Raw genomic sequence first — 27,700 nt, forward strand, 5'->3', positions numbered from 1 at the left:
TGCAACAGAGAGTGTGCATGTTTGCAATGCAACAGTGTGCATGTGTGCAATGCAACAGAGAGAGTGCATGTGTGCAATGCAACAGGGAGTGTGCATGTGTGCAATGCAACAGGGAGTGTGCATGTGTGGAATGCAACAGAGAGTGTGCATGTTTGCATTTCAACAGGGAGTGTGCATGTTTGCATTTCAACAGGGAGTGTGCATGTTTGCATTTCAACAGGGAGTGTGCATGCACTGAAGCGCCACTTCCGCATTGCAAGGACCATACTTGGGCACGCTGGAGATCGGGCCGCGGATTGGTCGGGCGTGAGGTTGCCTGCGTGACCCGGATGATCAGTCGGGCCCGGGAAGGAACCGTCCGCGCGCCCGCCGCCGCCAACCGTCGTCAACTGCCGTCAACTGCCAGCCCGCCCGCGCGCCCGCCCGCCGTCAACCGCCAACCGTCAACTGTCCGCGCGCCCGCCGTCAACTGCCCGCGTACTCCCCGACCACCGTCGCCATGGTGAGTGTCTTCCGCTGCCCGCCTCACAGCGCGGCCTTACCCCCCCCCCCCCCGGGGAGCGGACAGCGTTGAGGAGACATGGTCGGTGTGTATATGTGTGTGTGTATGAGGCAGAGCGGAAACAGGGCAAGGGAAGAGCCGCCCCCCCCCCCCCCCCCCCCCCCCCACCTCCTCTCACCACCCGGTCCAGTCCTCCCTCCTCATCGCCGTCCATTCTCGGCCCCAGGCTCTCTCTCTCTCTCTCTCTTCCCCCCTCCCCACCGCATCGCCCGGCCCTGGGCGACCCCCCCTGTCGGTAAGGGCATCCCCTCCCTCCCCAAACTTCACATTTACCGGGACTTCCCCCCTAGAATATCCTCCCTCCCTACTGCTCCTTCCTCTAAAAGTAGAGACAAACTTCCTGCCAAATACTATTCCTTATTCACACTATCTGAGTGAGGGGGGTGAGAGCTGAGAGTGACTGCTTTGGTCGCTGGACCTGTCACGGTCTGGCATTGTGTCACCACTTTTGTTGTTGTTGGTGGTCTATTCAAACATCAGGTTTTGTGGAGGGTGTATTGTTGCAGTCGTGATCTGAATGTTCACTCGGGGCAGTTGGGTTGGATTTACTTCTGATGTCAGGTTATTTGTGATCTCAGATCTTCCCATTGTGTTATCTAGAAGTGTGATCTTTGACATTCCCTCGGGTGGAAATGTCAAAGACTGGATAGCACAGCTTTCAGGTTCTGTTTGGGATAGTTACAGTGGTATTGTATGGGATTCATGTGGTTGTCAAACTGGAAGAATGAAGATTGGATGGCTAATAACGTGAAATCAAAAGTTAGTTTGCAACTTTTACTTGATTAAATTGAAGCCTCACCCTGGTTTTGATATAATAATGTTTCGGGGTATTTGTAAACCAGTTCATTGCATTCCAATCTCAAATGGAAATGTGAAACCTGGAGCTATCATAGAGTTGCCCCTTCCATTGTTATAAACACTATTTTTATTTGCCAATATTGTACTCACGTTGTCCTAGGTTGGAAAGATAACCGCCGGTTGCCTTTCTCAACTGAAAATTGTCTTAATCCTCTCTGCTTTCTTTCGTTAATGTACAAAACCAGTTGTGTGAAACTGTCATTATGTGAATATTGTACCTGAACGTCACTGTACTTGTGCGTACGACAATAAACTGGACTTGACTTAAACTATCTAATCAAGTGGCTCTCCTTCCTATGCCGATGAGCCAAATCTCTTCTCAGGATTTCTACTGTCCTCAGATTTCCAACTTTTAGTGGTTCTCCTATATTATTGTCACTTTCCAAACTCTGTTTAATCATGAGATCCTTTGCCTGTTCCCTTGACCAAATTGCTGACCAGCTTTCTTTTCTAGATCCTGTTTTTTGTTGTTGCAGATATTAAATTTTCACTCCTGGACTTCATCTACAGCACTCTGCCTCAGGAAAGCAGCTATCATAGTCAAGGACCGCAGACATTCCTGCCATTCATTCTCTATTTTCCCCCTTCCCTCTCCCGTCAGGAAGAAAATACAAATGCTTGAAGGCACATACTACCAGAATTTGAGAAAAAGTGTTTCCCTGCTATCATCAGACTCTTGAGCAGATTGCTCATATACGATGGATGTATTTCTGATTCTTCCAATGGACCTCATTACGACTCTTACATATTTTTTAATCTGCACTTTCTTTGCAGCTTTCTGCTTTGCAATTATACCGATGTCAAATTTATTAATGACATCGTATATGACTGACAAAGGAACCCCTGTTCTTTCTGTTACTTTCATTGTCGTCTTCCAGTTGCTTTCCACAGTTTTCTAGGTGGAAGGACTCATGCGTGTCATGTTCCAATCCTGTCTTTCACGTTATGGCTAGAAAATAATCTTTAATGGCTTCTCTGTTATTGGACTGTTAGTGTCCTCCAAAGATTTCATCATTGTTCTGTCATCTGAAAGCTCAGGGTTATTTTTCATTAATTGTCTTAATTGTCAGACTACCATTGTAAGAATAAGGGGTTGGCAATTTAGAACAGAGATGAGGAAAAACTTTTCATTCAGAGAGTTGTGAATCTGTGGAATTCTCTGCCTCAGAAGGCAGTGGAGGCCAATTCTCTGGATGCTTTCAAGAGAGAGTTAGATAGAGCTCTTAAAGATAGCGGAGTCGAGGGATATGGGAGGAAGGCAGGAACGGGGTACTGATTGTGGATGATCAGCCATGATCACAGTGAATGGCAGTGCTGGCTCGAAGAGCCTAATGGCCTACTCCTGCACTTATTGTCTATTGTTTATTTAAATTCCAGTACTGGATGAGCAGAAATTCCATGTATTGAATGTGGGCAAGATTGAAGCCATTATTATTTGTGTCTACCATAAATCACTCATCAACTTCATCTTTTTCCTGGCAACTGTTTGGAGCCGGACTGTTTTGAAATTTGATGGCGTACCTAATCTTATGAGGGGCTTTGGATGGGAAATGTACTTTCATTAAGATTGTCTGTCTCGTCCACTACCTGCACTTCTTCAGGCTTTTATTACCGCAGGACTTGACTGTTCTGTTGCTCGATTGACGGTCTTCCATATTTTACCCTCTACAAATGTAATCGTGTCGGGCATTCCTGTTTATGCCCTAACTCCCTCCAATTCCTGTTCACCCATTTATGATTGCTGGCCCACATTGCCTGTTAGTTAAGCAATGCCCCAATCTTATGATTTTCATGCTTGTTTTCAAAACCTGTAATTGTTTTTCTACTTCCTATCTTTAACCTCATTGTGCCCAATGAGTTGCCTGAATTCCGGCATTCCCAATTCTAATCCTGTTAATGACTCGCTTTCCTTTGTCAAAACATGAAGATCAGGAATTCTCTCTTAAAAATCTTTGCCCATCCATCTAATCCCTCCTTTGATATTCTTAAAACCTTCCTCACAAACATCTCTGTCTCAAACAAATAGTGCAATGAAAGAACATGAGTAAAAGGTGCTTTATAATTGCAAGATACATTTGGAACTTTTCAATGGATAATGTCTGCATTTAAAAAATAAAACTATTATTTTTGGTAGTAGAAAAATTGATTATAGAGTTATGGATAACAAATATTTTAATTTGCCGATCTGCATTTATGGAAACATTTTTTTCTATCCTGTAATTTTGACATTGGCACATGGTTGACTGTACAAATGAAGTTGTCTGACTGACAACTAGCATTACGCTCGGATTTATTAAAACATTGGTCTTTTTTGTAGAATCTTTAAAAAAAAAAAAAGGTTGATTATTGTGCATTTGGGTAGATTAAAACATACTTTTATTCAAATAGAATTAGAGTTTTGTTCTCATTTTCAGTTAGTCACCTTTTTTTTTGGTTTAAAAGTACACTGCTGAATTAATTTGCTGATAAAGCTTTTAACAGGAAATTGGTGGGAAAGGAGTAGCCAGGCCTAACTTAACTTTGGCAATGTAATTGTCATTGTGAAAATTGTTTTGGGTTTGAATGCAAGACGTAACAGAATCTTTTACAAGATTACAAATCTTTTACAGTACCTTTTGGGAGCAGGCTGAAAAATATTATTATTATATGTAATGTGCTCTTAAAAGTTAAGAGTTTCAGTCAAGCATAATGGCCATGTATGTATAGTTACAGGTGTATGAATACAGGTTTTCTAAAACTGGCAATAGAATGATTTAATATAATATGCTGGAGTAACTCAGCAGATTGGCCAACATCTGTGGAGGACATAGATAGGCGATGTTGGGGCCAGGACCCTTTTTCAGACTTCTTGAGAGTTGGACAATTTACAATTTATATTTACCAAAGGCAATTTACCAAAGGCAATGCCACCGTGCTGCCCTTAAAGTTGCAACAAAAAAGCTGTGATCGTGGCCAGTCAAAAGCCCATAACTTTCTTAAAAATTAAGAGAACTGAATTAAACTTTCAGTTATCATAGATTGAAGCATTCTGAAACAAATATAAAATAATCTTACTTGGATGACCTGAAATTAAAGCATATAATTAGTTAGTTACCTAATTGTAGCTAATTCCAAACTTCAATTACTAGATCTAAACATCTATCCATTTCTTAATAAATGATTAACATTTTTAAATAGCCTAAGTGTCCAAATAATATTCACAAACAATTCACAATAAAACATGATTTTTAAATCTCATTTACATTAATTTATAGGCCAAATGGAAGGAATTTAGTGTTTAATTGCTGTAAATTAAAGTCCATTTAAATCAGCTTTCTAGTGGGATCCTGTGAACGCGCTGGTTTAGAACGTTCACATTGCGGTAGATATGTGCCCTCAAATGCCCAGAAAAATACTGCGGGATATAATGGGCCCAAAGTTAGCTACTCGCAATATTAAACTTTGTATAAAGGGATCTTAAGAAGCCCTTTTTAACGTAAAAATAAACAGCCTACCTTCCGTTTTCCCCTCTATGAGATCTGGCCCGTTGTCGGCGGTCGGGGGTTTAGAGGTTAATGTTTAACCTACTATAACAATTTAATAACACCCTTAAAACTAATAATAGTTCAAGCGAGGGAATCTTCCAGCGATTTTTCGTTAATAATTAACTAGGCTGAAAAACCTAGATTTGAACAGCCTAGGGGAAATCGCGTTTTAAACGCGCCCCCCTCTAAACGGCTCCAAAATCGCGCACACGGGCTGGGACAGATTTTCAGCGACGCTTCAGGTACGTTTTGCAGCATACCTATTCTAAGTAAGCCAGTTCTGAATGTATATGACCAAGTCACTGTTAATCCCTTGCATCTTAATCTTATGGATCAGCCCACGATGGGGGACTTTATCAAATGCCTTACGAAAATCCATGTAATAATAATAATAATAAATTTAATTTTTATAACGCTTTTCTAAGACTCAAAGTCGCTTTACAATAGTAACAGACAATAGCAAACGGAGAAACGGCGAACAAACAGCGCCAGCGTCCTCTCCGTGCAGCACATAAAGAAGGAACACAGACATAACAATAATAAAGACATTTAAACATAAAAACATCCCCCCACAATGGTTCCCATTATGAGGGAAGGCACAAAGTCCAGTCCCCATCCCCAGTTCACCCATAGTCGGGCCCATTGAGGCCTCCACAGTTGCCTCTACGGAGGCCCGATGTTCCAGGCCGTTCTCGCCGGGTGATGGTGCTCCGGCGTCGGGAGAATCCTCACAGCGGCATGGGAACCCTGGAACGGCCGCTTCCGTACTGGAGACCGCGGCTCCACAACTGGTGATCTCGTCGAGAGATCCCAGGCTCCCGATGTAAAGTCAGCGCCGCCGCCCGCAGCGACCAGGTAGGGACCCTGAAGGACAGTTTCCCCCCCCCCCCCCCCCCCCCCACATAAAAAAGTTTAGACCTCCAAACAATAAAACTTTAACTAAAAAAAAAAAAAAAGATGAAGAGACAGACAGCTGCTGGCTGGGCAGCCATGCACAGGACAGCGCCCCCAGCCACGCTTATGCTTCTTTGGATGTAAGATAATTCAATTTTCTGCAGGTTGAGCATCTGGTTTTATGCTTAGGCTTTGGGCTGAATATTTAAAATTAAACCAACTACATTTGTATCCAGAGCTGGAAAAATCTGATTTTTAAAAAACACTTCTTTAATGCTACAAAAATGGTCAGTAATTTACTTTAGATACACAGCATGGAAACAGGCCCTTCGGCCCACCGAGTCTTCTCCGTCTGTCGATCACCTGTTCACACGAGTTCTATGTTATCCCACTTTTTCATCCACTCCCTACACACTAGGGACAATTTACTGAGGCCAGTTAATCTACAAACCTGCGCTTCTATGGGATGTGTGTGGAAATTGGAGGAAACCCAATGGTCACATGATGAGCATGCAAATGCTGCACAGACAGTACCCATGTTCACAATCGAACCCAGGTCTCTGGCTCCGTGAGGCAGCAGCTCTACCAGCTGCGCTAGCATGCCACTCATATATTACTGTATTACAGCTTAATGTAGAGAAAATGTAAATATAATGTAACCGGTGCCTTTGGACTATCTAAAATATTACGCCATTGGTAGTATTCTTACCTCTTGCCCTGATCTATTGAAAACGTTTTCTTAGTCAGTAAGCCCATTAAATTGTATCATAATGGTAGTGGCGAAACTGGAAAGTATATGGTCTTTTTTTAATCTTGCAATTCCTATATTATAGTGTTATTTTCTCTGGAGCGAAAAGGTTCTCCATATTTCCTGAAAGTTATCTTCTGTGTGCTTCAGATTGATATCACTATTTAATACTATAACATTTGAGTCTATGTGTGAAGCAGTATATAACCAGCTGTTCAGATCTGCTGTATTAAGGATGATAACATTGGCTTTCATTGATGAATCTGTGAATGTGGGTGTAATGCCGGGAACCAGGACTTTGGCAGGAAAAGCAGGTAAAAGTGGATGTGAAATTGGTATATTTTAGCAATAACAGTTTTTAATCACATTCTTCTTCTGTCCAATGCTAATCATTGTTTTGCAACCATTTCAGTTTGTCCAGGTCAATATATTTTTATGCTACTTGATCTAAATTACTTCTAATGACAGATTAATCAATGCAGTTGCTTGATAGAAATAACATGATTGCATAACAAACCAGTTTATTGTACATAGTTGTTAAACCTCAGGGGAAAAAGTCTAAATTTTGAGATACGGCATTATTTTAGCCTATGCAGGTAATTACAGTGCACTTTTGGACACTAGCCTGGTGTGTCAGTGGTTGAGGAACCTAATGTTTAGTGTGATTAAGGTTTGCTGATCAAGTGGGCAGCTTTATTCCTTGTGCTGTTAAGCTTCTTGCGTGTTATTGGAGCTGTACTTGCCCAGGCATGTGCAGCATATTCTACTTTAGCCCTGACTTGTGCCTTGTACCCCGAGGAAAGATGTCAAGTGTTGAATCGCTAACTGCAAGATACTTAGTCTTGTACCGTACACATAAACAATCCCCTAACCTATCATATTCATGCCACACATGTCTACACACTGTCTACATGAATCTCATTTTCATCACTTGATCTATAACCTTTGGTGCTATGGCCCTATCTATATATTTACAGAAGTTCATCTGTATATTTAATACTGTGAGAGTCTCCACAGACAGTGCATTCCAGATTTCAATCTTGAGGATAAAAATTACTTGCATAGAGTCATAGAGTGATACAGTTTGGAAACAGGCCCTTCGGCCCAACTTGTCCACACTAGCATACGTGTCCCAGCTCCACTAGTCCCATCTGCCTGCGTTTGGTCCATATCCCTCCAAACTTGTCCTATCCATGTATCTGTCTAAATGTTGGGATAGTCCCAGCCTCAACTACCTCCTCTGGCAGCTTGTTCCATACACCCACCACCCTTTGTGTGAAAAAATTACCCCTCAGATTCCTATTAAATCTTTTCTCCTTCACCGTAAACCTCTGTTCCATTACATTCCCATTAAATTTCCTATCCCTTACCAAAACTGATGTTCACTAGCCACTGATGCCTCATCTTCTCCATTTTCTCCTGGGAACTGGAAAGCTCCATCCAAGACAATATCTATCCTCTGCAGCATTCCAATCCATTTACATTGTTCCTGTGGTGTTGTGATCAGAAATGTACACAACACTCCAGTGGTGTCATGACTAATGTTTTGTATGGTTGTACCATGATCCTCCTGCTCTTATAATATGTGTTGAACTTGTTATGGCAATTTAATATTGTTCCTAACTTGTAGATGATTTACCACTGTGCATCCAGCTGGTGAATATTGTGCCGCAAGATTCCAGCCTCTGACCAGATCTTGTAGACCTGATTTTTGTGGTTGATTTAGGTAGGTTTCTGATAATGATGACATTCCAACCCCATCCCTCCCCGCGGATTGTTGATGGTGAAGGGCTGGCAAATAGTAACAGCAGTGAATGTCTAGGGTAGCCAGTTAAACATAGAAAAAAGGTGCAGGAGTGGGCCATTCGGCCCTTTGAGCCAGCACCGCCATTCAATATAATCATGGCTGATCATCAAAAATCAGTACCCTGTTCCTACTTTTTCCCCATATCCCTTGACTCCTTTTGCCCTAAGAGCTAAGTCTAACTCTCTCTTGAAAACATCCAGTGAATTGGCCTCCACTGCCATCTGTGGAAGAGAATTCCACAGATTCACAACTCTCTGGGTGAAAAAATGTTTCCTCATCTCAGTCCTAAATGGCCGACCCCTTATTCTTAAACTGTGATCCCTGGTTCTGGACTCCCCCAACATCAGGAACATTTTTTCCTGCATCTAGCCTGTCTGTGTTGGAGATTGTCGTTGTTATACTTTTATGAAGTGAATATTACTGGTTGCTTATCACCATATGTCTGAATGTTGTCTAGTCTTACTTCATGCAGCAATGAATGAGTTGTGAATAGAAGATAAACACAAACTAATGGAGTAACTCAGCGGGATAGGTAGCATCTCTGGAGAGAAGGAATGGGTGACATTTCAGGTTGAGACCCTTCTTAGGACATATCTTTATTGTTGTGAATAGAATTGACCATTGCGCATTCCATTTCGAAGCTCGTGATGGGAGGAAGATGGTAAATGAAACTGAAGATGTTTGGGAATAGAATACTACCCCTGGTAAATCCCACAGTGATGTCCCGAGGCTCTGATAATTCTCATTCTATAGTCACAACCATCTTCCTTTGTGCCTCCAACGTTTAGTATTTTTACCTTGATATCCATTTACCTCAGTTTTACCAAGGCTCTGAAATGTTGTAGTAGGTTGAATGTTATTGGTGTAAAGGGCAAACACTTTCACATTGCTTCTGGAATTCATCTGTTTCATCCATATTTGTGGCAAGGTTGTGATGAGATCTGGCACCAATTTAGTCCTAATGAAGCCCAAATGGGGCATCAATGCTCAAGTTATATACCATTTGAAAACATCATTAAAGAGGCTTCCATCACAAGTAGATTGCAGTAATTAACTAAATTGGATTTGTGCTGTGTGTGAACAGGCATGTCAAGGCAATTTTTGATTGTTGGATTGGGGCCAGTGTTGTATACTGGAGCGGCTTAGTTAGTAGCATAACCAAATCTGGAGTACATCTTTAGTGCTGTATCTGGAGTGCCAGCCCGTCCCCTTGCCTTCACTGATTTTACTTCTCAGCCATTTCTTTATATCACGTGGAGTGAATCAAATTTGCTGAAAGTTGAGATGATAGGGACATCAGGAGGAAGTTGAGCTGGTGCATTTATTTTAGGTCAACCAAGGCTGCCAAAGTTCTAGCTTTATCTTCAGCACTTACCTGCTTAGCCATACTTCATTAAGAATAGACACAAAGTGCTGGAATAACTCAGCTGGTCAGGCAGCATCACTGGAGAAAAAGAATGGGTGACGTTTTGGGTTGAGACCCTGCCTCAGTTTGGGTCAATCACAAAGGTTAGTCTTGAGTCACATTAGAGGAGATTGTTGAACCAGATAAATGAGTATCACAACAATGCAGTAGTTTGTGATTACCATTACTAATTAGTTTCAAATTCTTGAATTTAGGGCTCTAGATTACCAGTCTGGTAACTCATTTGCTGTCCCACCACCATACCCTGTAATCTATCTTTATATTCTTGGTCTGCTTGGATTCATAAATATGTAAAATAAGTATTTTTTGTGGTCAAGAAAGTATTTCCTACTTGTGTTCATAGCCAACACAGAAATTAAACAATGTCATCAACTTAGGAATGCAGAGGGTGAGGAGAAAGGCCTCAGGAACCTGGCAGATAATATTGTGCGCAGGTAGACAAAAAATGCTGGAGAAACTCAGCGGGTGAAGCAGCATCTACGGAGAGACGGAATAGGCGACGTTTCGGGTCGAGACCCTTCTTCCGACTGATGTCGGGGGAGTGAGGGGCGGGAAAAAGAAAGGAAGAGGCGGAGACAGGCTTTGTGGGAGAGCTGGGAGGGGAAGGAGGTAGAAAGCAAGGCTATCTAAAATTCGAGAAGTCAATGTTCATACTGCTGAGGTGTAAACTACCTAAGGGAAATATGAGGTGCTGTTCCTCCAATTTGTACTGGGTCTCACTCTGGCAATGCAGGAGGCCCAGGACAGAGAGGTCAGATTGGAAATGGGAGGGGGAGTTGAAGTGCTGAGCAACCGGGAGATCAGGTTGGTTAGTACGAACTGAGCGGACTGTAAAATAGGAAATTCTAATGTAAACCTTATTTAGTGAATTTTGGAATCCAGTCATAACAGGAGCATTATTCAAAAAGCCAAATATAGAAAGTCAGAAGCACTAACAGAAAATGCCGGAAATGTGCAGCAGGTGGTCAATATTTGTGGTGAGTGCAGATGTATTCATACATGCACCCATCTTCAGTTTGCAAGAATCAGTTTGTTCGTCACAAAACTGGTGCTGTCTGATTTGTCTCTTCAGCATTTTCTGCCTTTGGTTCATGAATATTTCCTATATTTGTGAAATTAAACCATAACAGACTTAAATTAATTTTCAGGATGTTCAAACCTGTGTGCAATTTTATAAAGATAAAACTGATATTGAAACACATTTTTTTTTTTTGTTTTTTTTTTTTGTCTATACAGTGAAACTAAAAGATTCTTTCAATCCGTGAATTTATGTCTTATTCTGTGGCACTGTTAACATGGTCGATGATTAAAGAAACTCTGATGTTGAAGTTTTTAAAAAACTTTCACTGATTAACTTCCACGAAGGAATGTTTGAACTTCAGGGTTAAGTACCTGAAAATGCTTAGACCTCAGGCTTTTTCTTTATTTTAGAGGTAGCCTTTATTGAATTCATTTCAAGAATTGGCACTACCCTTCAAATAACAGGCATGTTATTTTTGATTTGTCTGCTCACATCCCCTCACATCTCCAGTATTAGTTGTTGCCTGCCTAAATGACTACCGCCCTGACCCCAATAATAATGAAGTGCTTTGAACGCCTGGTGAAACCTCACATTACTGCCAGCCTCCCCTCATCGTTAGACCCCCTCCAGTTTGCCAATCGCCCCAACCGTTCTACAGAAGATGCCATCTCTACCACGCTGCACACAGTACTCACTCATCTGGAAAACAAAAACACCTACGCCAGAATCCTGTACATTGACTTCAGCTCAGCTTTTAATACCATCATCCCACAGAGACTTGTGGAGAAACTAACCCTGCTGGGCCTCAACACCACCCTGTGTCACTGGATCTTGGACTTTCTGACAGAGAGACCGCAGTCAGTCCGTGTTGGCAAGAACACTTCAGGCTCGATCACGCTGAGCACCGGCTCCCCTCAAAGCTGTGTGCTCAGCCCGCTGCTGTTCACACTGCTCACACATGACTGTGCTGCCAGATTCAGGGACAATAAGATCATAAAATTTGCGGATGACACAACAGTGGAGATGACGAATCAATGTACAGGGAGGAAGTAAAACAACTAGTGGACTGGTGCGGCAACAACAATCTAGCATTAAATGTCGACAAAACAAAGGAGATGGTTGTCGACTTCAGGAGGGCGTAGCCAAAACACACACCCCTCAACATCAGTGGCACCACAGTGGAGAGAGTGGAGAGTATTAAGTTCCTCGGAGTGCAAATTACAGACAGTCTCACCTGGTCCAGGAACAACACTGGGATTGTCAAACGGGCCCATCAGCGACTGCACTTCCTGAGGAAACTCAAACAGGCCTCACTCCCCACCAACATCCTCAGGACTTTCTACAGGGGCATGGTGGAGTCTGTACTCACGTACTGCATAAACACGTGGTACTCCAACTGCAACTGCTCAGACAGGAAGGCTCTGCAGAGGATAGTGAGGGGAGCAGAGAGGATCATTGGCGTCTCCCTACCCTCGGTACAAGAACTGTTCCAGAGCCGCTGTCTGAAAAAAGCTGTGAGAATAGCTAAGGACAAACTGCACCCCCTCCACACACACCTGGATCTCCTGCCATCAGGCAAGAGATACTGTAGCATCAAAGCCCGGACTACAAGACTGCTAAACAGCTTCCTGCCACAGGCTGTGAGGCTGCTAAACAGTCACTCTGTACTCACAGTCACCTGATTCTGCGGCTTTGCACTGACATTTTAATAACTCTGGCACTGGCCACTCAAATCAGCTGACCTGGACATTTTAATGATTGGTGTTACTGTATTTTAATGTTGCTGTTTTACCTGCTTTTAACTATTTATACTGTTTCATCAGGGACTGGATTGTTTTTTTATTGTTTTATTGTTATTATGTGTGAAATGTTTTAAGTTTCATGTGCGATGCTCTGTTATTCCCTGGGAAACGTCCTCTCATTTTGCACTGTGCAACTGTTGCTTTGCAAGATGACAATAAAGGTTGATTTGATTTGATTTGAAGATATTCCAGGAAAATGACTTCCGATCCACAAATGTTAAAATGCTTCTGGCTGACTGGGCTGCTTTATAAAAAGGAGCTGAGGGAATGCTGTGTATTCTGTTTCACAGAGACATGGCTCACCCCCAGCTCCCCAGACTCAGCCGTCCAGCCTGAAGGTTTCTCCATCCATCGTATGGACCGAACACAGGCATCTGGGAAAGAGAGAGGTGGGGGCATCTGCCTCATGGTCAACTCTTCATGGTGCTCAGATGGGGCAGTTCTGTCTAACACCTGCTCTCCGCACCTGGAAGTGCCATCCTTCTACCTCCCGAGGTAATTCACCTCCATCTTCCTGACCGCGATCAACATCCCACACCAAGCAGACGTCCGTCTGGCAATTGAGGGCACGCCATGGTCAACAAGCACCAGTCAGTGCCCCCAAACCTTTACCACCATAGCTGGGGACTTCAACAAAGCGAACCTGAAAAAAATCACTCTCATACTATGGCTCTATCCCTCGCCCTCACTTCAGGATATCCGACCATTCAACAGTGCTGCTACTTCCTGCACACAGGCAGCAACTGAAGAGCGCACCCCCTGAAGATCGGAATGCACAGAGCTGGTCTGGGGAGGCAGAGGAACAACTACAGGAGGAACAACTACTGCTTGGAGTCAGTAGACTGGGCAATGTTCAAGGACGCCTGAATGAATTCGCCATAGTCGTTACAGACTTCATTAGAAAATGTGTGGAGGACTGTGTTCCTACAAAAACCATCCGAGTGTTTCCTAACCAGAAGTCTTAGATGAACCTGGAGATCCGCATACTCTTGGGCATTCAGGTCTGGTGACGCAGAGGTCTATAAGAAGTCCAGATATGACCTTGACAAGCCCATCAAAAAGGCCAAATGGGACTTCCACTCAAAGCTGGAGGATGGGGCGGATGTTCAACAACTGTGGCAGGGCTTGAATACCATCACCTCCTACAAGACAAAATCAGGAGGCAGCTCAAGTGACAGCGAAGTATCACTCCCTGACGAGCTTAATGCGTTCTATGCACGTTTTGATAGGGAGAACACTGATGTGCCTTCCTAAGCCCTCGTACGCCCTGATGGTATTACAGTCATAGATGCGGACGTCAGAAGATCATTCAGGGGGGTGAACCCTCAGAAAGCGCCTGGACCTGATGGTATACCCGGCCGAGTTCTCAAATCCTGTGCAGACCCAGTGGTGCCCAAGAAGAGTAAGGTGACGTGCCTTAACGACTATTGACCAGTGGCACTAATGTCCATGGTGATGAAGTGCTTTGAGAGGTTGGTTATGGTGCATATCAACTCATACCTCAACAAGAACCTCAACCCATTACATTTTGCCTACCGTCACAACAGGTCAACGGAGGATGCGATCTCACTGGCTCTCCACTCCGCTCTGGACCACTTGGACAATAAAAACACTTGCGTCAGGCTGTTGTTTATAGACTACAGCTCGACGTTCAATACCATTATCCCCTCCAAACTGGTTTCCAACACTAAGTGACGGTCGGTGTTGCCTTCCGGTCGTGAGGGCCCCCCCCCGGGTGGGCAGAAAGACAGTTCAAATGTATAGTTTGTGTCTTTTCTTGAAGAGTGATCTTCAGTTGCTCTAGAAGAGAATACCAGTTCAATGTATATTCCTGTAATTCCAGTATTAAAAATAAGTTGAGCAGTGCTACTATGTGAATTTAAATTAATCGGAAAAATAAAAATTGGTAAAATAAAAATATCAAGTTAAGTTTTGATCAAGTTTTTGCACATTCAAACTGTTTTAAACCTATGTGTAACTTTCTTATTTTGTATGGATTTTAACTTGGTTCAGAGTGAACTTATGTGTGTATAGTTGCAGTTTTTGTGTTGCACTCATAGCATTTAAAAATGTATCCTTTTGGTTCATGTAAACTTGATAAAGGAGCAAACCATTTTAACTCCATTTCCCATTCCATCATTGAACTTTCTGTCCTGGGCCTCCTCCATTGCCAGACAGAAGTCACATGTAATCTGGAGGAACAGTACCTCATGTTCCACTTGGGTATAAAGGATATATATGAACATTGAATTTTCTAATTTTAGGCAACTAACCTCAAACTTCCCCCTCCTCCACCCCACCTCTCTTCCTAGTGCCCCATCTGGACATGCCCCCATTCCCCCCCCTCCCCTTCACCTTCCACCTTCCATGTTTCTTCCTCTGCAATCACAATTCCCTCTTCTATCCTTATTGTATACTTTTTGTCCTTTCATCTCTGACCTTTGTCCAACCATCTGCCTCTAAAATTTCACGTGTGTATCCACCTTTAACTCGCTGGGTAGGAAAGAATAAGCGAGTTCGGTATTCCGAAAAACGCAAGGAATCAAGGGATTTGTCAAAGGTCACTCGTTACAAAGAAAAAGCGAACGAAGCGCTGACTGTATTAAACTGTGTATAAATTCTTATCTTTATTCATGATTTACGTGTAAAAATATATTTAATATGAGGAACGGGGGTGCCAGGTAGCAGGAGAGCGGGGTGTAACAGCGAGATAGAGGGGGCAGATGCGAGTGGGAGACGGGAGGGGGAGAGACATTCTTGGCAGCTGCACGCACACAGACCTCATCCGCAGCCAAGATCGAACCCGGGTCCACTGCGCCACTAGCGCTGCCGAACCGCCACTGGATCGTGTGTGTGTGTGTGTGAGCCCCCCCCGAGTGTCCCATCCCCTCCTGGGGGGTGGTCGGAGATGTCCAAACCGATGGGACACCAGCCCGGAGCAGCGCCCCCCCCCTCCAGGCCCACTGCCAGCATGGAGAAGCGCCAACCCTAGCTCAACACTGCCTCAGACCGACAGCCCCAGACCGACGGGACAGCGGCCCGGAGCAGTGGCCCATAGGCCCACAGCCAGCGTGGAGAAGAAGCGCTAACTCCAGGCCATCCTCGCTCCAACTCCCGAGGAACCCGCTCCCGACGGACCGGCAACTACTCCCCCCGCCCCACCCAGTTGCAGCCGGCCAACCCCCCCCCCCCCCCCCCCCGGCGCCGGCTGCAAGTACGTGGTCGCCACCACTCCAGGCCTGCGCCCCGGCTGGACAGGCAGAGCCGAGATGGATCCAGCGCCTCCCCCGCCACCACAATCTGTCTGAAGAAGGGTCCCAACCCAAAATGTCATGTTCTCCAGAGATGTACTATGACACATGGAGTTACTCCAGCACTTTGTGCCCTTTTCTGATATAGAGCTGCATTACTTTTGAGAGATTTTTATCTGTTCCCTGTAAAAGGGTTGCTGACCGTGGTATGACTTAAGCTAAACACCACCATAGTTTTCATACCCAATATCATTGCAGCATCTCAGACACACTGAGTTATAACTGTTGAAATTGCAAAACTGCTGTGAGGGTCAAAAAAGGTTGAGATTTATTCAAGAGTGATGTATTGTCATATGTCCTGCAATGGAAAAATTAAATTCTTACTTGCAATAGGTTAGGTTTTATGGTAGAAATGATAAAAATTGATAGCTAACAGCAGGATCTCAAAAAGTTGACAAAATATCCAATGATTGGCATCTAATAATTGGGTTAATACATTAGGATGGGCATCTTAATTAATTATATTTGGGTCACATCTTTAATGCGGTGTAATAATTTAGTCCTTTACAAAAGAATATGAATAAAATTAACAAAACTACAATCGTATATCAATCTGCATGTGATCAGAATAGAAGAATTGCATAAAAATTAAAGGCTGGTAAGGACATAGTGCCTCAATTTGAACACACAGATGACAATGTTAAATTTAAAGCGTTAGCTAGCAATGAGTTGGTCATAGTTGGTGATTGTATGGTTAAACGGGGCTACTTGTGAATTAGGATATATCTGTAATAAAGTTTTTGAGAAAATCTTAAGAAGGAGGTTTCAACTGGAAAAGTCATAGATAGTTAATCAGGAGGCAACAAATACACTCATTAGGACTGAGTTGGAGGAGAAAACGGGCAATATTGCATTATTGTGATAAATAAAGAATTAACAGTTTTCAGTTTTAATTTAACAGTTTTCTTAAATGCAATAAACTAGGTTACGTTTTCACCATTTGGATCTGTGCTCTCTAGAATTGGTCTGGGGGGAATTCCCACTCTTAATGGAGAATAACATGATTATATTTCCTTTCAACGGGAAAGACATACAGTTGTGGTTTAAAGATGAAGTCTCCATATCTGAACTCTGCTGAATTAATTTTCAAGGTATGAGGGAAAGAGCTGGGAAATGAAACTGGCGGGATTGCTTTACATTGGTGTGTCCTACCTTCTGCATTGAGGATTCTGTGTTTAATGATGCCCAGTCTTTGATTGTGACAATATTTCATCTATAATTAAAGTACGCTGTTAACAAAGCGTCTGAGACCAATAGTTAATTGTAGTGAATTTTTGAGTAATTCATTTGATATTATGGGGAGACCATAAAGTTTAGTTAACGATTTCATGATATTTCCCAGTATAAATCATAGGTGGTGTCCAGCATTTATTTTCTACTGTTTAATTTTAGATTTCATGCTTCTGCATATTTGGAATCTCTTGGTTTCATAAGTCATAGGAGCAGAATTAGGCCATTTGGCCCATCAAATCTACTCAATTCAATCCGCCATTTAATCATGGCTGATCTATCTTTCCCCCTCAACCCCATTCTCCTGCCTTCTTTCTCCCCATAACCTTTGAGGAATTGTATTACCAATAATTAATGCCTAATTGTTTATACCAAAGACCTCACCATTTCACATGAAATTTCATCTTTCATCGCCATAATATGGTTTTCTTAGCAAGATCGTTATTAATCTTCTCTGTTGTTTTCATTGCCATCGGCTATAGTTTTTGGATGGCAGCCAGCTCCATCCTAAGGCTAAGGTGATCAGCAATGAACTTCTAATGACTCTTTGTTAGTGAGCGTAGTTTTAACATCTGCTGCCCAAGTGCCAAGTTTTCATAATTATTCTTTGTGGAAGAACTAGAGAAGAAAAGCTATAATCTTATTGAAACAATTGCAGCTCGTTCTTTTACTAAATTATTATATCTTTGTAGGATGTTAGAAGCAACTTTTTTTCCTTCCCCATGCAGATTGTTTTCTATTTTGCCTTAAAATGAGCTTTTCTTCATATTTCTGTGTGAATATATAATGTATCTTGGCTAACTGAAGCAGAACGCTAATTCAGGGACACTGCAGTAAATTCTAATATTCTGATTTATTCATCACAAACATGGAATCTTTATCTGTGTGCTCACTATTGGCCTAAACATTGTCTTTCTATGTATTTAATTGCTTCTATATGTATTTAGTACCAGGGACTAACTCTACTGAACGTTTTTCCTTCCATTATTTATTATGTAAAAGAATATGTGTGTTATGATTGTGTTTATAGTTTGTTTGGTTGTTTGTCTTTTGCACAAAAGTCCGTGAGCATTGCCACTTTCATTTCACTGCACATCTCGTATGTGTATGTGACAAATAAACTTGACTTGACTTGACTTGACTTGACTATTTGTATACATGCATACCTTTAATCCTATAAGAGATTTAATTTGCAATTGCACACTGCACAGAAAGCTGACTGCAGTTTCTATCTGTAGAAAATCTCATCTAGGCCATCCTGAAGTTAGTAACACCTGACAGATGGATACTTGTGCATATGAATTAGCTCCCAGATTATTAAATTCAATGGTACTTGCATTCCTACAAATGGCAGAACTAGTTTCCTACCCATTTTTAGCAATTGTTCGTATCAGTCTTTTGTGCTTTTGATACCATTCATTATAATACTGTGGATGCATGATTACAATGGGGTGGGAGATTGCAACCTTCACGTTGTCCGCCCTGTTTCGACAAATGCAATCAACCTTGTGTGCACAATCAAATAGGATCAAATAGAACAAGTTGTCCTACAACTTTAGGCTGTGCGCGCCATACGCAAGAAGAAGAAGATGATTAACATATTGAGTGAATTATGTGTATTTTCTGATTACATAGAAAATAGGTGTAGGAGTAGGCTCTTCGAACCAGCACCGCCCAATCCATATGATCATGGCTGATCATCCAAAATCAATACCTCGTTCCTGCTTTCTCCCCATATCCCTTGATTTTGTTAGCCCTATGAGCCAAATCTAACTCTTGAAAACATCCAGTGAATTGGCCTCCACTGCCTTCTGTGGTAGAGAATTCCACAGATTCGCAAATTCTCTGGGTGAAAATGTTTTTTCTCATCTCAGTTTTAAATGGCATACCCCTTATACTTAAACTGTGACCCCTGGTTCTGGCTTCCCCCCAACACCGGGAACATTTTTCCTGCATCTAGCATGTCCAATCCCTTAAGAATTTTATATGTTTCTATAAGATCCCCTCATCCTGCTAAATTCCAGTGAATATAAGCCCAGTCAATCCATTATATCATCATATTATCAGTCCCACCATCCCGGAAATTAACCTGGTGAACCTACGCTGCACTCCATCAATAGCAAGAATGTCCTTCCTCAAATTAGGAGACCAAAATTGCGCACATTACTCCAGGTGTGGTCCCACCTGGGCCTGTACAATTGCAGTAGGACCTCCTTGCTCCTATAGATACGAGCGACTGGAACGTTGTAGCCATGACTGAAACCTGGTTAAGGAAGAGGAAGGACTGGCAGCTCAATGTTCCGGGGTACAGGAACATCAGGAGCCCCGACCAAGGAAGAACATGAGGGAAGGACTTGAACTTTATTTCACCTTCCATCATGGTGAGGATGTGTAGGAGTCACTGTGGTGGATGTTCATGTTAAAATGTGTTTTTGAGTGTTGTTTTTAATTGTATGACTGACCTGGCCAGTGAAATTCCTCGTATGTTGCAAAACATACTTGGCAAATAAAATCTGATTCTGATTCTTCTGATGGGATCCAAGGAGAGATAACTGAATGGATAGCAAATTGGCTCCATGGAAGGAAGCAGAGGGTGATGGTGGAAAGTTGCTTCTCAGAATGGAGGCCTGTGACTAGTGATGTGCCACAGGGTTCAGTGCTAGGCCCGTTACTGTTTGCCATCTACATCAATGATTCGGATGAGAACATACAGGGCAAGATTAGCAAGTTTGCTGATGATACAGAAGTTAGTGGTTTTGCAGATAGTGAAGATGGTTGTGAACGATTGCAACAGGATCTGGATCGATTGGCCAGGTGGGTAGAGGAATGGTTGATGGAATTTAATACAGAGAAGTTTGAGGTGTTGCATTTTGGAACGTCGAACAAGGTCAGGACCTACACAGTAAATGGTAGGCCTCTGGGTAGTGTTGTTGAGCAGATGGATCTAGGAGTACAAGTGCATGGTCCCATGAAGGTCGAGTTGCAGGTAGATAAGGTGATCAAAAAGGCTTTTGGCACTTTGGCCTTCATCAGTCAGAGTATTGAATATATAGGTTGGGAGGTCATGTTGCAGTTGTATAAGATGTTGGTGAGACCGCATTTAGAATATTGTATTCAGTTCTGGGCACCATGTTATAGGAAAGATATTGTCAAGCTTAAAAGGGTTCAGAAAAGATTTATGAAGATGTTGCCAGGACTAGAGTGTGTGAGGTATAGGGTGAGGTTGAGTAGGCTGGGTCTCTATTCCATGGAGCATAAAGGTTGAGGGGAGATCTTATAGAGTTATACAAAATCATGAGAGGAATAGATCGGGTAGATGCACAGAGTCTTTTACCCAGAGTAGGGGAATCGAGGACCAGAGGACATAGATTCAAGGTGAAGGGGAAAAGATTTAATAGGATTCCTCGGGGTAACTTTTTCACACAGAGGGTGGTTGGTGTATGGAACAAGCTGTCAGAGGAGGTAGTTGAGGCTGGGACTATCCCATCGTTTAAGAAACAGTTGGACAGGTACATGGACAGGACAGGTTTGGAGGGTTATGGACCAAGCGCAGGCAAGTGGGACTAGGGTAGATGGGACATTGTTGGCTGGTGTGGGTGAGTTGGGCCGAAGGGCCTGTTTCCACACTGTATTACTCCATGACTCTATGCCATTTGCTTTATTCACTGCCTGCTGTACCTGCATGCTTACTTTCAGTGACTGATGTACAAGGACACCCAGGTCTCGTTGCACCTCCCCTTTTCCTAATCTGTCTTACTTTCTAAGATTCAGTTTTTAGAAAATGCTGCCTACCTTAAATTAAATATTAAGTGGTAATTGAGACTCAACAGGATGTTCAGCAGGTCAATGTCTCTAAACACTTGCAAGTTTGTGAAAATGCTAAGCAAAATTTCAGTTGGTGGTGGTTTAAGACTATTCAACGTTTGCAACGTTTGAAATATTTTAGGTAAAAAAAGAATTAAACTGCACATTGTTTTACATGTGCCTGCAAGTCTTAACTATATTTCTTTCCCTCGGGCATTAATATCTTTTAAGAAGATTTCCTTTAAGATGGTGTATTAGATAGCTTGTGGTTTGTACATTCTAGCTGCATAAATATTGCAAACGTTATGTAAACTGGTGTAATTTTTGAAGTTGAATTTGTATTTTTGTTTAAATTGAATGTTCCTCAAAAGTATGGTTATTAAGTACTGAGACCGTTTTATTTCATCCTCGCAGTTCTGTCTACATTAGTACAATTTACTGATTTAAAAAACCCTCCCCGGCATAGTATATGCATTTTTTAATTCAGTGATGAACTGTTCTGTTAATTAACAATGGCTTAAGCAAATGTTAATGCCTCCTGGATGCATTTAATTATTTTTGTATCCCAATGAACATAAGGTTGTTAACCAAAAGTAAAGCTATCAGTTTGGTAATAAATCAACATTTGTAACAAGACTGGCTTTTAAAAAGTATTCAGCAATGCGCTTCCTTTTATATCCTCCTGGTTCTCGTGTGTAGAAGTTGCTCGTGGACGTTTGGAAAGGGAATAAAAGCTTGTCAGATGATGGGCAGCTTAATAGTTATCACTTGAATTTGATACAGTCTCGAAGTTCACTCTCCATTGGTACTTTTTACTGGCAAAGGATCTTGGTAAACATCGTTTGCAGGGAGAATAAAATCGGATTTATAGATGAAATTATCTTGCAGGACAGGAAATGAATTAGATAAGTACAGCTGTGCCTCAGGGCAGTTATTATCCATTATATTTTCAATTTGGTGCAACCAAGGGCTCAATTTAAAGAGCACAGTATGTCCCAAATAATTATATTTATCTAAATGATCCACAATTTTTTCTGAGATCAAGACTCAAATTTGTACACCTGGAACGGATCATGTGTACGTCATTGCTGTTGTACAAGAATTGACACGCTGAGCATTCCAGAGAATGAGTTTGTTGCTCAACTGGTTAGGTTTGTTATGTGGTCACAAATGTAAGGTTATTTGACAGAAAAGGTGTAACTTAATGTCATTTGAACCATTTTTAATGTGCTGTTACTGTGATACTCCAACCCATTCTTGTAATATCCTATTATCTAAAGCTTTTATTTACCAGAAACTGGGAGGGAGAAATATCACTTTGGGAGAATGCTAGCAGGATATCCTGTGCTCCTATACCAAGTCGTGGATTAATAAAATAGTTTTGTGTCGTGTGATTCTGGACAAGTTTAATACTTTATTACTTTTTTCTCGGCTGCTGACTTTAGACTATAGAGATATGGCTCTTCGGCCCACTGAGTCCACGTCAACCAGTAATCACTCTGTACATTAACATTGTCCTACACATTAGGAACAAAGTCAATTAATATACAAACCTGTATATCTTTGGAGTGTGGGAAGAATCCGGAGCAACTGGAGAAAACCCATGCGGTCACAGGGAGAACATACAAACTCTGTACAGACAGCACCCGTAGTCAGGATGGAACCCAGGAACCTTGCGCTGTAAGGCAGTAACTCTACTGCAACGCCACTCTAATGGCTAAAAAATTGTTTTTTCATGAAAGAATTCTCTACTTTTCTCAACTTGTTTGCTTGACACTTTTGTGCGTTAACTTAAATTTGTTATGCATTTACAATTTTTAAAATATATTTTTATCACCCTGAGGTCTTGGAGAGGTTTTAGTTTTTTTTTAAACTGTTGTACACCACTTCTGCCTCTTCTCCAAATTAACCAAAATTATTTAATTCTAACAAATTTTTATACAATTGTATATGTTTATAATTTTATACAATTATAAACATTTTGTCCAGGTCTTTACATACCATTTTATGTGTCTTAAATTTTTTTAAAGGCTTACTTTATTAATTTTGTCACTATGGCGTCATTTCTGTTTAAGGTTCTTTCTTGTACCAAAGGACTTAATAGCACATCATCCCAACCCCAGCCTTAAAATCAAAGATTTTAGTTTAATTTGGAGATACAGTGCAGAAACAGACCCTTCGGCCCACCAAGTCCACACTGACCAGAGATCCCAGTAAACTAACACTATCCTACACACGCAAGGAACATTTTTATAATTTTTACCGAAGCCAATTAACTGATAAACCTGTATGTGTCTTTGGAGTGTGGGAGGAAATCGGATATCCTGGAGAAAACCCATGCAGGCCACGGGGAGAACATGCAAACTCCGTACAGACAACACTCGTCAGGATTGAACCCGGGTCTCAGGTGCTGTAAGGCAGCAGCTCTGCTGCTGTGCCGCCCACTTTCATGATGAGAATCCTCTTTCATTCCAGTTCATTCCAAAAAATTCCTGCTTTTGTAGTGTGCTGCTGGGAGTTCAAGGTTTTTGCCTCAGTGACAGTCTATGAATTACAAACTGTGTCCAAATTGGAATGAAAGTTAACTAGGAGATGGAGTTCCATCTTGATTTGCTACAGTCCTTTCACAGAAGCCTGTCATTCACTTAAATCATCTTGTCAAATGTTATTTGCCCAGAATACATCCATGCTGTCTGACTATATATTTATCTATTTATTGATTTTATATATATATCATTGGATCACATTGTTAGTTATTTTGTATTTTAAATTCTTGTATTCTGTAGTTACCTATGCTTATTTTGCCTTCCTGTTTTTTTTTTAATAGTCTATAGTTACTTTGTCTTCCTATTTTTAAAAGTCAACTAGACTAAGTGGGACCTGTTGGGTACCTGTCACACAACCCATACCCCCAACGCAATATTTCACCACTCACCCATAGCTCCAACTGCACAGGCATGGCACATTTCCCCAGCACTCTCTTCCCCTCCTCTTTACCCTCCCTCTTCACCTCTCCTCCTCCCCTCCCCAATCCCTCCATCACCTCTCCCTTCATCTCCTTTCCCCTACAGTCACTCCCTCCCTCCCTCCATAACTCCTTTCCCCTCCCTACCTCCCTCCCCCTCCTATCCCTCTATCCCCCCCACCGCCCCCACTCCTCACCTCCACCACTGCGCTCCTCGCCTATTTCCCACTCCCTACCTCCCCCACTCCCCCGTCCTCTCCATCTATTCCCCCTCCTCCCCCACTCTCCTCACCTCCTTCCCTTCTTTTCCGTCTCCTTCTACCCTCCCCCAATCCCTACCTCACCTTTCCTTTACCCTCAGTCACTTCCTCCCTCCCTCCATAACTCCTCTCCCCTCCCTATCCCCCTCTCCCTCCCTAACCCCTCCTCTCCCTCAATCCCCCCCCCCAGTCTCCCTCCTCACCTCCTCCACTTTCCCCCCCTTTCCCTCGCTACCCCCTCCTCTCCTTCAATTCCCCCACTCTCCCTCCTCACCTCCCCAGGATCTGGAGGTTGCCGTTCCTCTGACCAGAGGTCGCGCCGACCGGATGCCACGCCGGCAGAGGCTGGTGCAGGTGACTGACAGCCGACGCGGCCAATCAGTGCGGCGATGATGCAGGAAGGGGTGTCGCCGTCCTGGCGGTGACTGACAGGAGAGGAGACCAATCTGCGCATGCGCGGTTTTAAAGATTTCTAAACCTTTATAACTTTTTAAATATACCACCGATCAGAACAAAACCTGTTGCACTTGCAGCACAGGAGAATGGTGAGTAAGGTGGTGAATAATCGTAGCGCTATTGTGTACCGTTTTTGCACAAATGTAAAAACAACGCAAACCGGAAGATAACAAGACGAGAGTTTTAGTTATGTAATAGATAGATGTCTGCCTTTAAGATGCGTGAAACTGAAGTGGGAAACGAGAAGTGAAATGCTGTCAATTGATTAGTGATGGCTTCTCCCGTGCTTGTATATTTCTGATTTCTGTGTTTAATTGGCTGTAAAAGAACAGATATAAATGTGATAAAACTGAGCTATAAGAAAATAAACTGACTTCCCGTTAACGGTGTCTTTTGGGTGATCTCATTAGGTTCCAAAATGACTTTCAGCGAATACACTTCTTTGGTGGCAAAGCCGCTGTTGTTTTTAGGAAATCCACCATCGCATGTTTTTAGAAAGTTCCCACAAATCATGCAGTTTTGGAAATATGGTTTAGGGTGTATCGTTTGAGTTCGAAGTAGAGTAATGTCCCGATTACCTTCTGGGGTTCATGGAGCTGCTTTTGGCATCTTGGCATTTTAATCGTACTTTATTGCTTCTCAGGAAATGAGTGTGTTTGAAGTAAAGGAATTCAATGGCTACATAAGTGCTTTTCTTATGTTTATTCAGAGTCTTAATGCAAACTTCAGTATTATTAATTCATCTTTATCCAATTCTTTTCCCTAGAGTGACCAGCAACTGGATTGTGCCTTGGATTTGATGAGGCGTCTTCCACCTCAACAAATTGAGAAAAATCTCAGTGATCTGATTGATTTGGTGAGTACAGATTGAAAACATTGACCTGTGTATTTGAGTGGAGTGCATACTGTTGTTGTCACTACCTGTCACTTAGGTTTTGTGCAGGCAGCAGAATGATTTTTTAATGTTACAAAAAGTGCAAACATTGGAACCAGAAAATGTTTAATTATGCAATTGTTCTGTTAGCACTTGTAAGTGGATTGGAAGAGATAAAACAAGTTGTCTCATTTCAGGTTTGATGTTAAATGTGGCATTGTTGTTTTCTCTATTTGCAAGTATATTTATTCTAATGCCTCCTCAGACTTGTCCAAATTTAGTATGGTTATCCCTGATATCACATTCAGTATAACTAATTTCTGTAACTAGTAATCAGAAAGTCTATTTTAGTCTACTAATCAGAAAGTCTACTTTAGTAGAGGAAGATTCACTAATCTCAAAGAGTTGGAATTCAAATGGAGAAGATACGTTCAGGAATTCAGTGAAGATTTTTTTTTTTTGTCTGTCCCAGAAATGTTTTGGTTACGGTGTTACTCGACAGAATGATAACCAGGGGTTAGAATGATACATTTGTTTGTTGCTGCTTGAGTTGTATAAAGTTCTGGATAATCTATTGCATATGTTTTATAGCACCACTAAAATGTGTGCATGAAAAGCACTTCTTGAGAATCCAATACATACTGCAGACCCTTAAAGTTAGACAACCTAAAATACAACCTAAAACCTAAATCGATCAGCCGGCCTGGAAGCATCTGTGGAGAGACAATCAAAATTAATGTTTTGAGTAGACACAAAATGCTGGAGTCTCAGCGGGACAGGCAGCATCTCTGGAGAGAAGGAATGGTTGATGTTTCGGGTCGAGACCCTTCTTCAGACTGATGACAGGGGAATGGGCAGGACAGATAGAATGTAGTCGGAGACAGTCAGACTGGTGGGAGAATTGGAAAGGGGGATGGGATGGAGAGAGAGGGAAAGCAGGGGCTATTTGAAGTTAGAGAAGTCAATGTTCATACCGCTGGGGTGTAAGCTACCCAAGCGAAATATGAGGTGCTGTTCCTCCAATTAGCGCTGGGCCTCACTCTGACAATGGAGGAGGCCCAGGACAGAAAGGTCAGATTGGGAATGGGAGTTGGAGTTAAAGTGCTGAGCAACCGGGAGATCAGGTAGGTTAGGGTGGACTGAGTGCAGGTGTTCAGCGAAACGATCGCTGAGCCTTCGCTTGGTCTCGTCGATGTACAGAAGTTAACACCTGGAACAACGGATACAGTAGATGAGGTTGGAGGAGATGCAAGTGAACCTCTGCCTCACCTGAAAAGACTGCTGGGGTCCTTGGATAGAGTAGAGGGGGGAGGTAAAGGGACTGGTGTTGCATCTCCTGCGGTTGCAGGGGAAAGTACCTGGGGAGGGGGTGGTTTGGGTGGGAAGGGACGAGGTGATCAGGGAGTTGCGGAGGGAACGGACTCTGCGGAAAGCAGAAAGGGGTGGAGATGGGAAGATGTGGCCCGTTGGAGGTGGCAAAAGTGTTGGAGGATTATATGCTGCATGCGGCGGCTAATGGGGTGGAAGGTGAGGACAAGGGGGACTGTCCCTGTTGCGATGAGGATCAAGAGCGGAGCTGCAGGATATCAAGGAGACCCTTGTGAGAGCCTCATCTCTAATGGAAGAGGGGTGCCCCCGTTTCCTAAAGAATGGGGACATCTCCAATGATCTAGTATGGAAAACCTCATCCTGGGCGCAGATGCCACATAAACTGAGGAATTGGGTGTGGGGGATAGAGTCTTGAAACGAAGGAAGGTGAGAAGAAGTGTAGTCTAGATAGCTATGGGTGTCAGTAGGTTTTGGGTTGATGACCTTATCAGAAATGGCTTACATTGGAAGTAAAATTAGTTTACAATTGTTAAAATTTAATTGTTTACATATTCTGTTGTACTGCTGCAAGTAAGAATGTCATTGTTCTAACTGAGACGTATGACAATAAAACACTCCTGACTGTCTTGACTCTTGAGAAATACAGGAACAGATATCAGAGAGATTAAATAGTAAAAAAAGTTGATGGAGTATGTGGAAAATTGTGGTAAAAGTACCATAGTTAAAAGGGAGTCAGGAAGAGATGAAATTCACAACGGAAAAAATATTTTAAAACAATGAATACTTGAAATACAAGGTACAAATGTTGGAATTGGTGAAATCTTGAAAT

At 42.4% G+C, this 27,700-nt stretch overlaps 1 protein-coding gene across 5 annotated transcripts in view; it reads left to right on the top strand.

Moving 5' to 3' along the window:
- The first annotated feature begins 244 nt into the window (after window positions 1-244).
- The window catches only part of capzb (capping actin protein of muscle Z-line subunit beta), an 85,987-nt gene continuing 58,531 nt past the window's right edge, over window positions 245-27,700 (top strand). The window contains exons 1-3 of one of the 5 annotated variants that reach the window (XM_033048330.1): window positions 312-376; window positions 431-502; window positions 25,435-25,524. In XM_033048330.1, the coding sequence (XP_032904221.1) occupies window positions 500-502; window positions 25,435-25,524 (93 nt within the window). In that variant the 5' untranslated portion in view covers window positions 312-376; window positions 431-499. Of the gene's footprint in view, window positions 503-25,434; window positions 25,525-27,700 lie in introns of all 5 variants that reach the window. The other 4 variants (XM_033048327.1, XM_033048331.1, XM_033048329.1 and 1 more) reach the window with 4 other exon arrangements.

This window comes from Amblyraja radiata, chromosome 31 (genome assembly GCF_010909765.2).
Source record: "Amblyraja radiata isolate CabotCenter1 chromosome 31, sAmbRad1.1.pri, whole genome shotgun sequence".
Classification (NCBI taxonomy): domain Eukaryota; kingdom Metazoa; phylum Chordata; class Chondrichthyes; order Rajiformes; family Rajidae; genus Amblyraja; species Amblyraja radiata.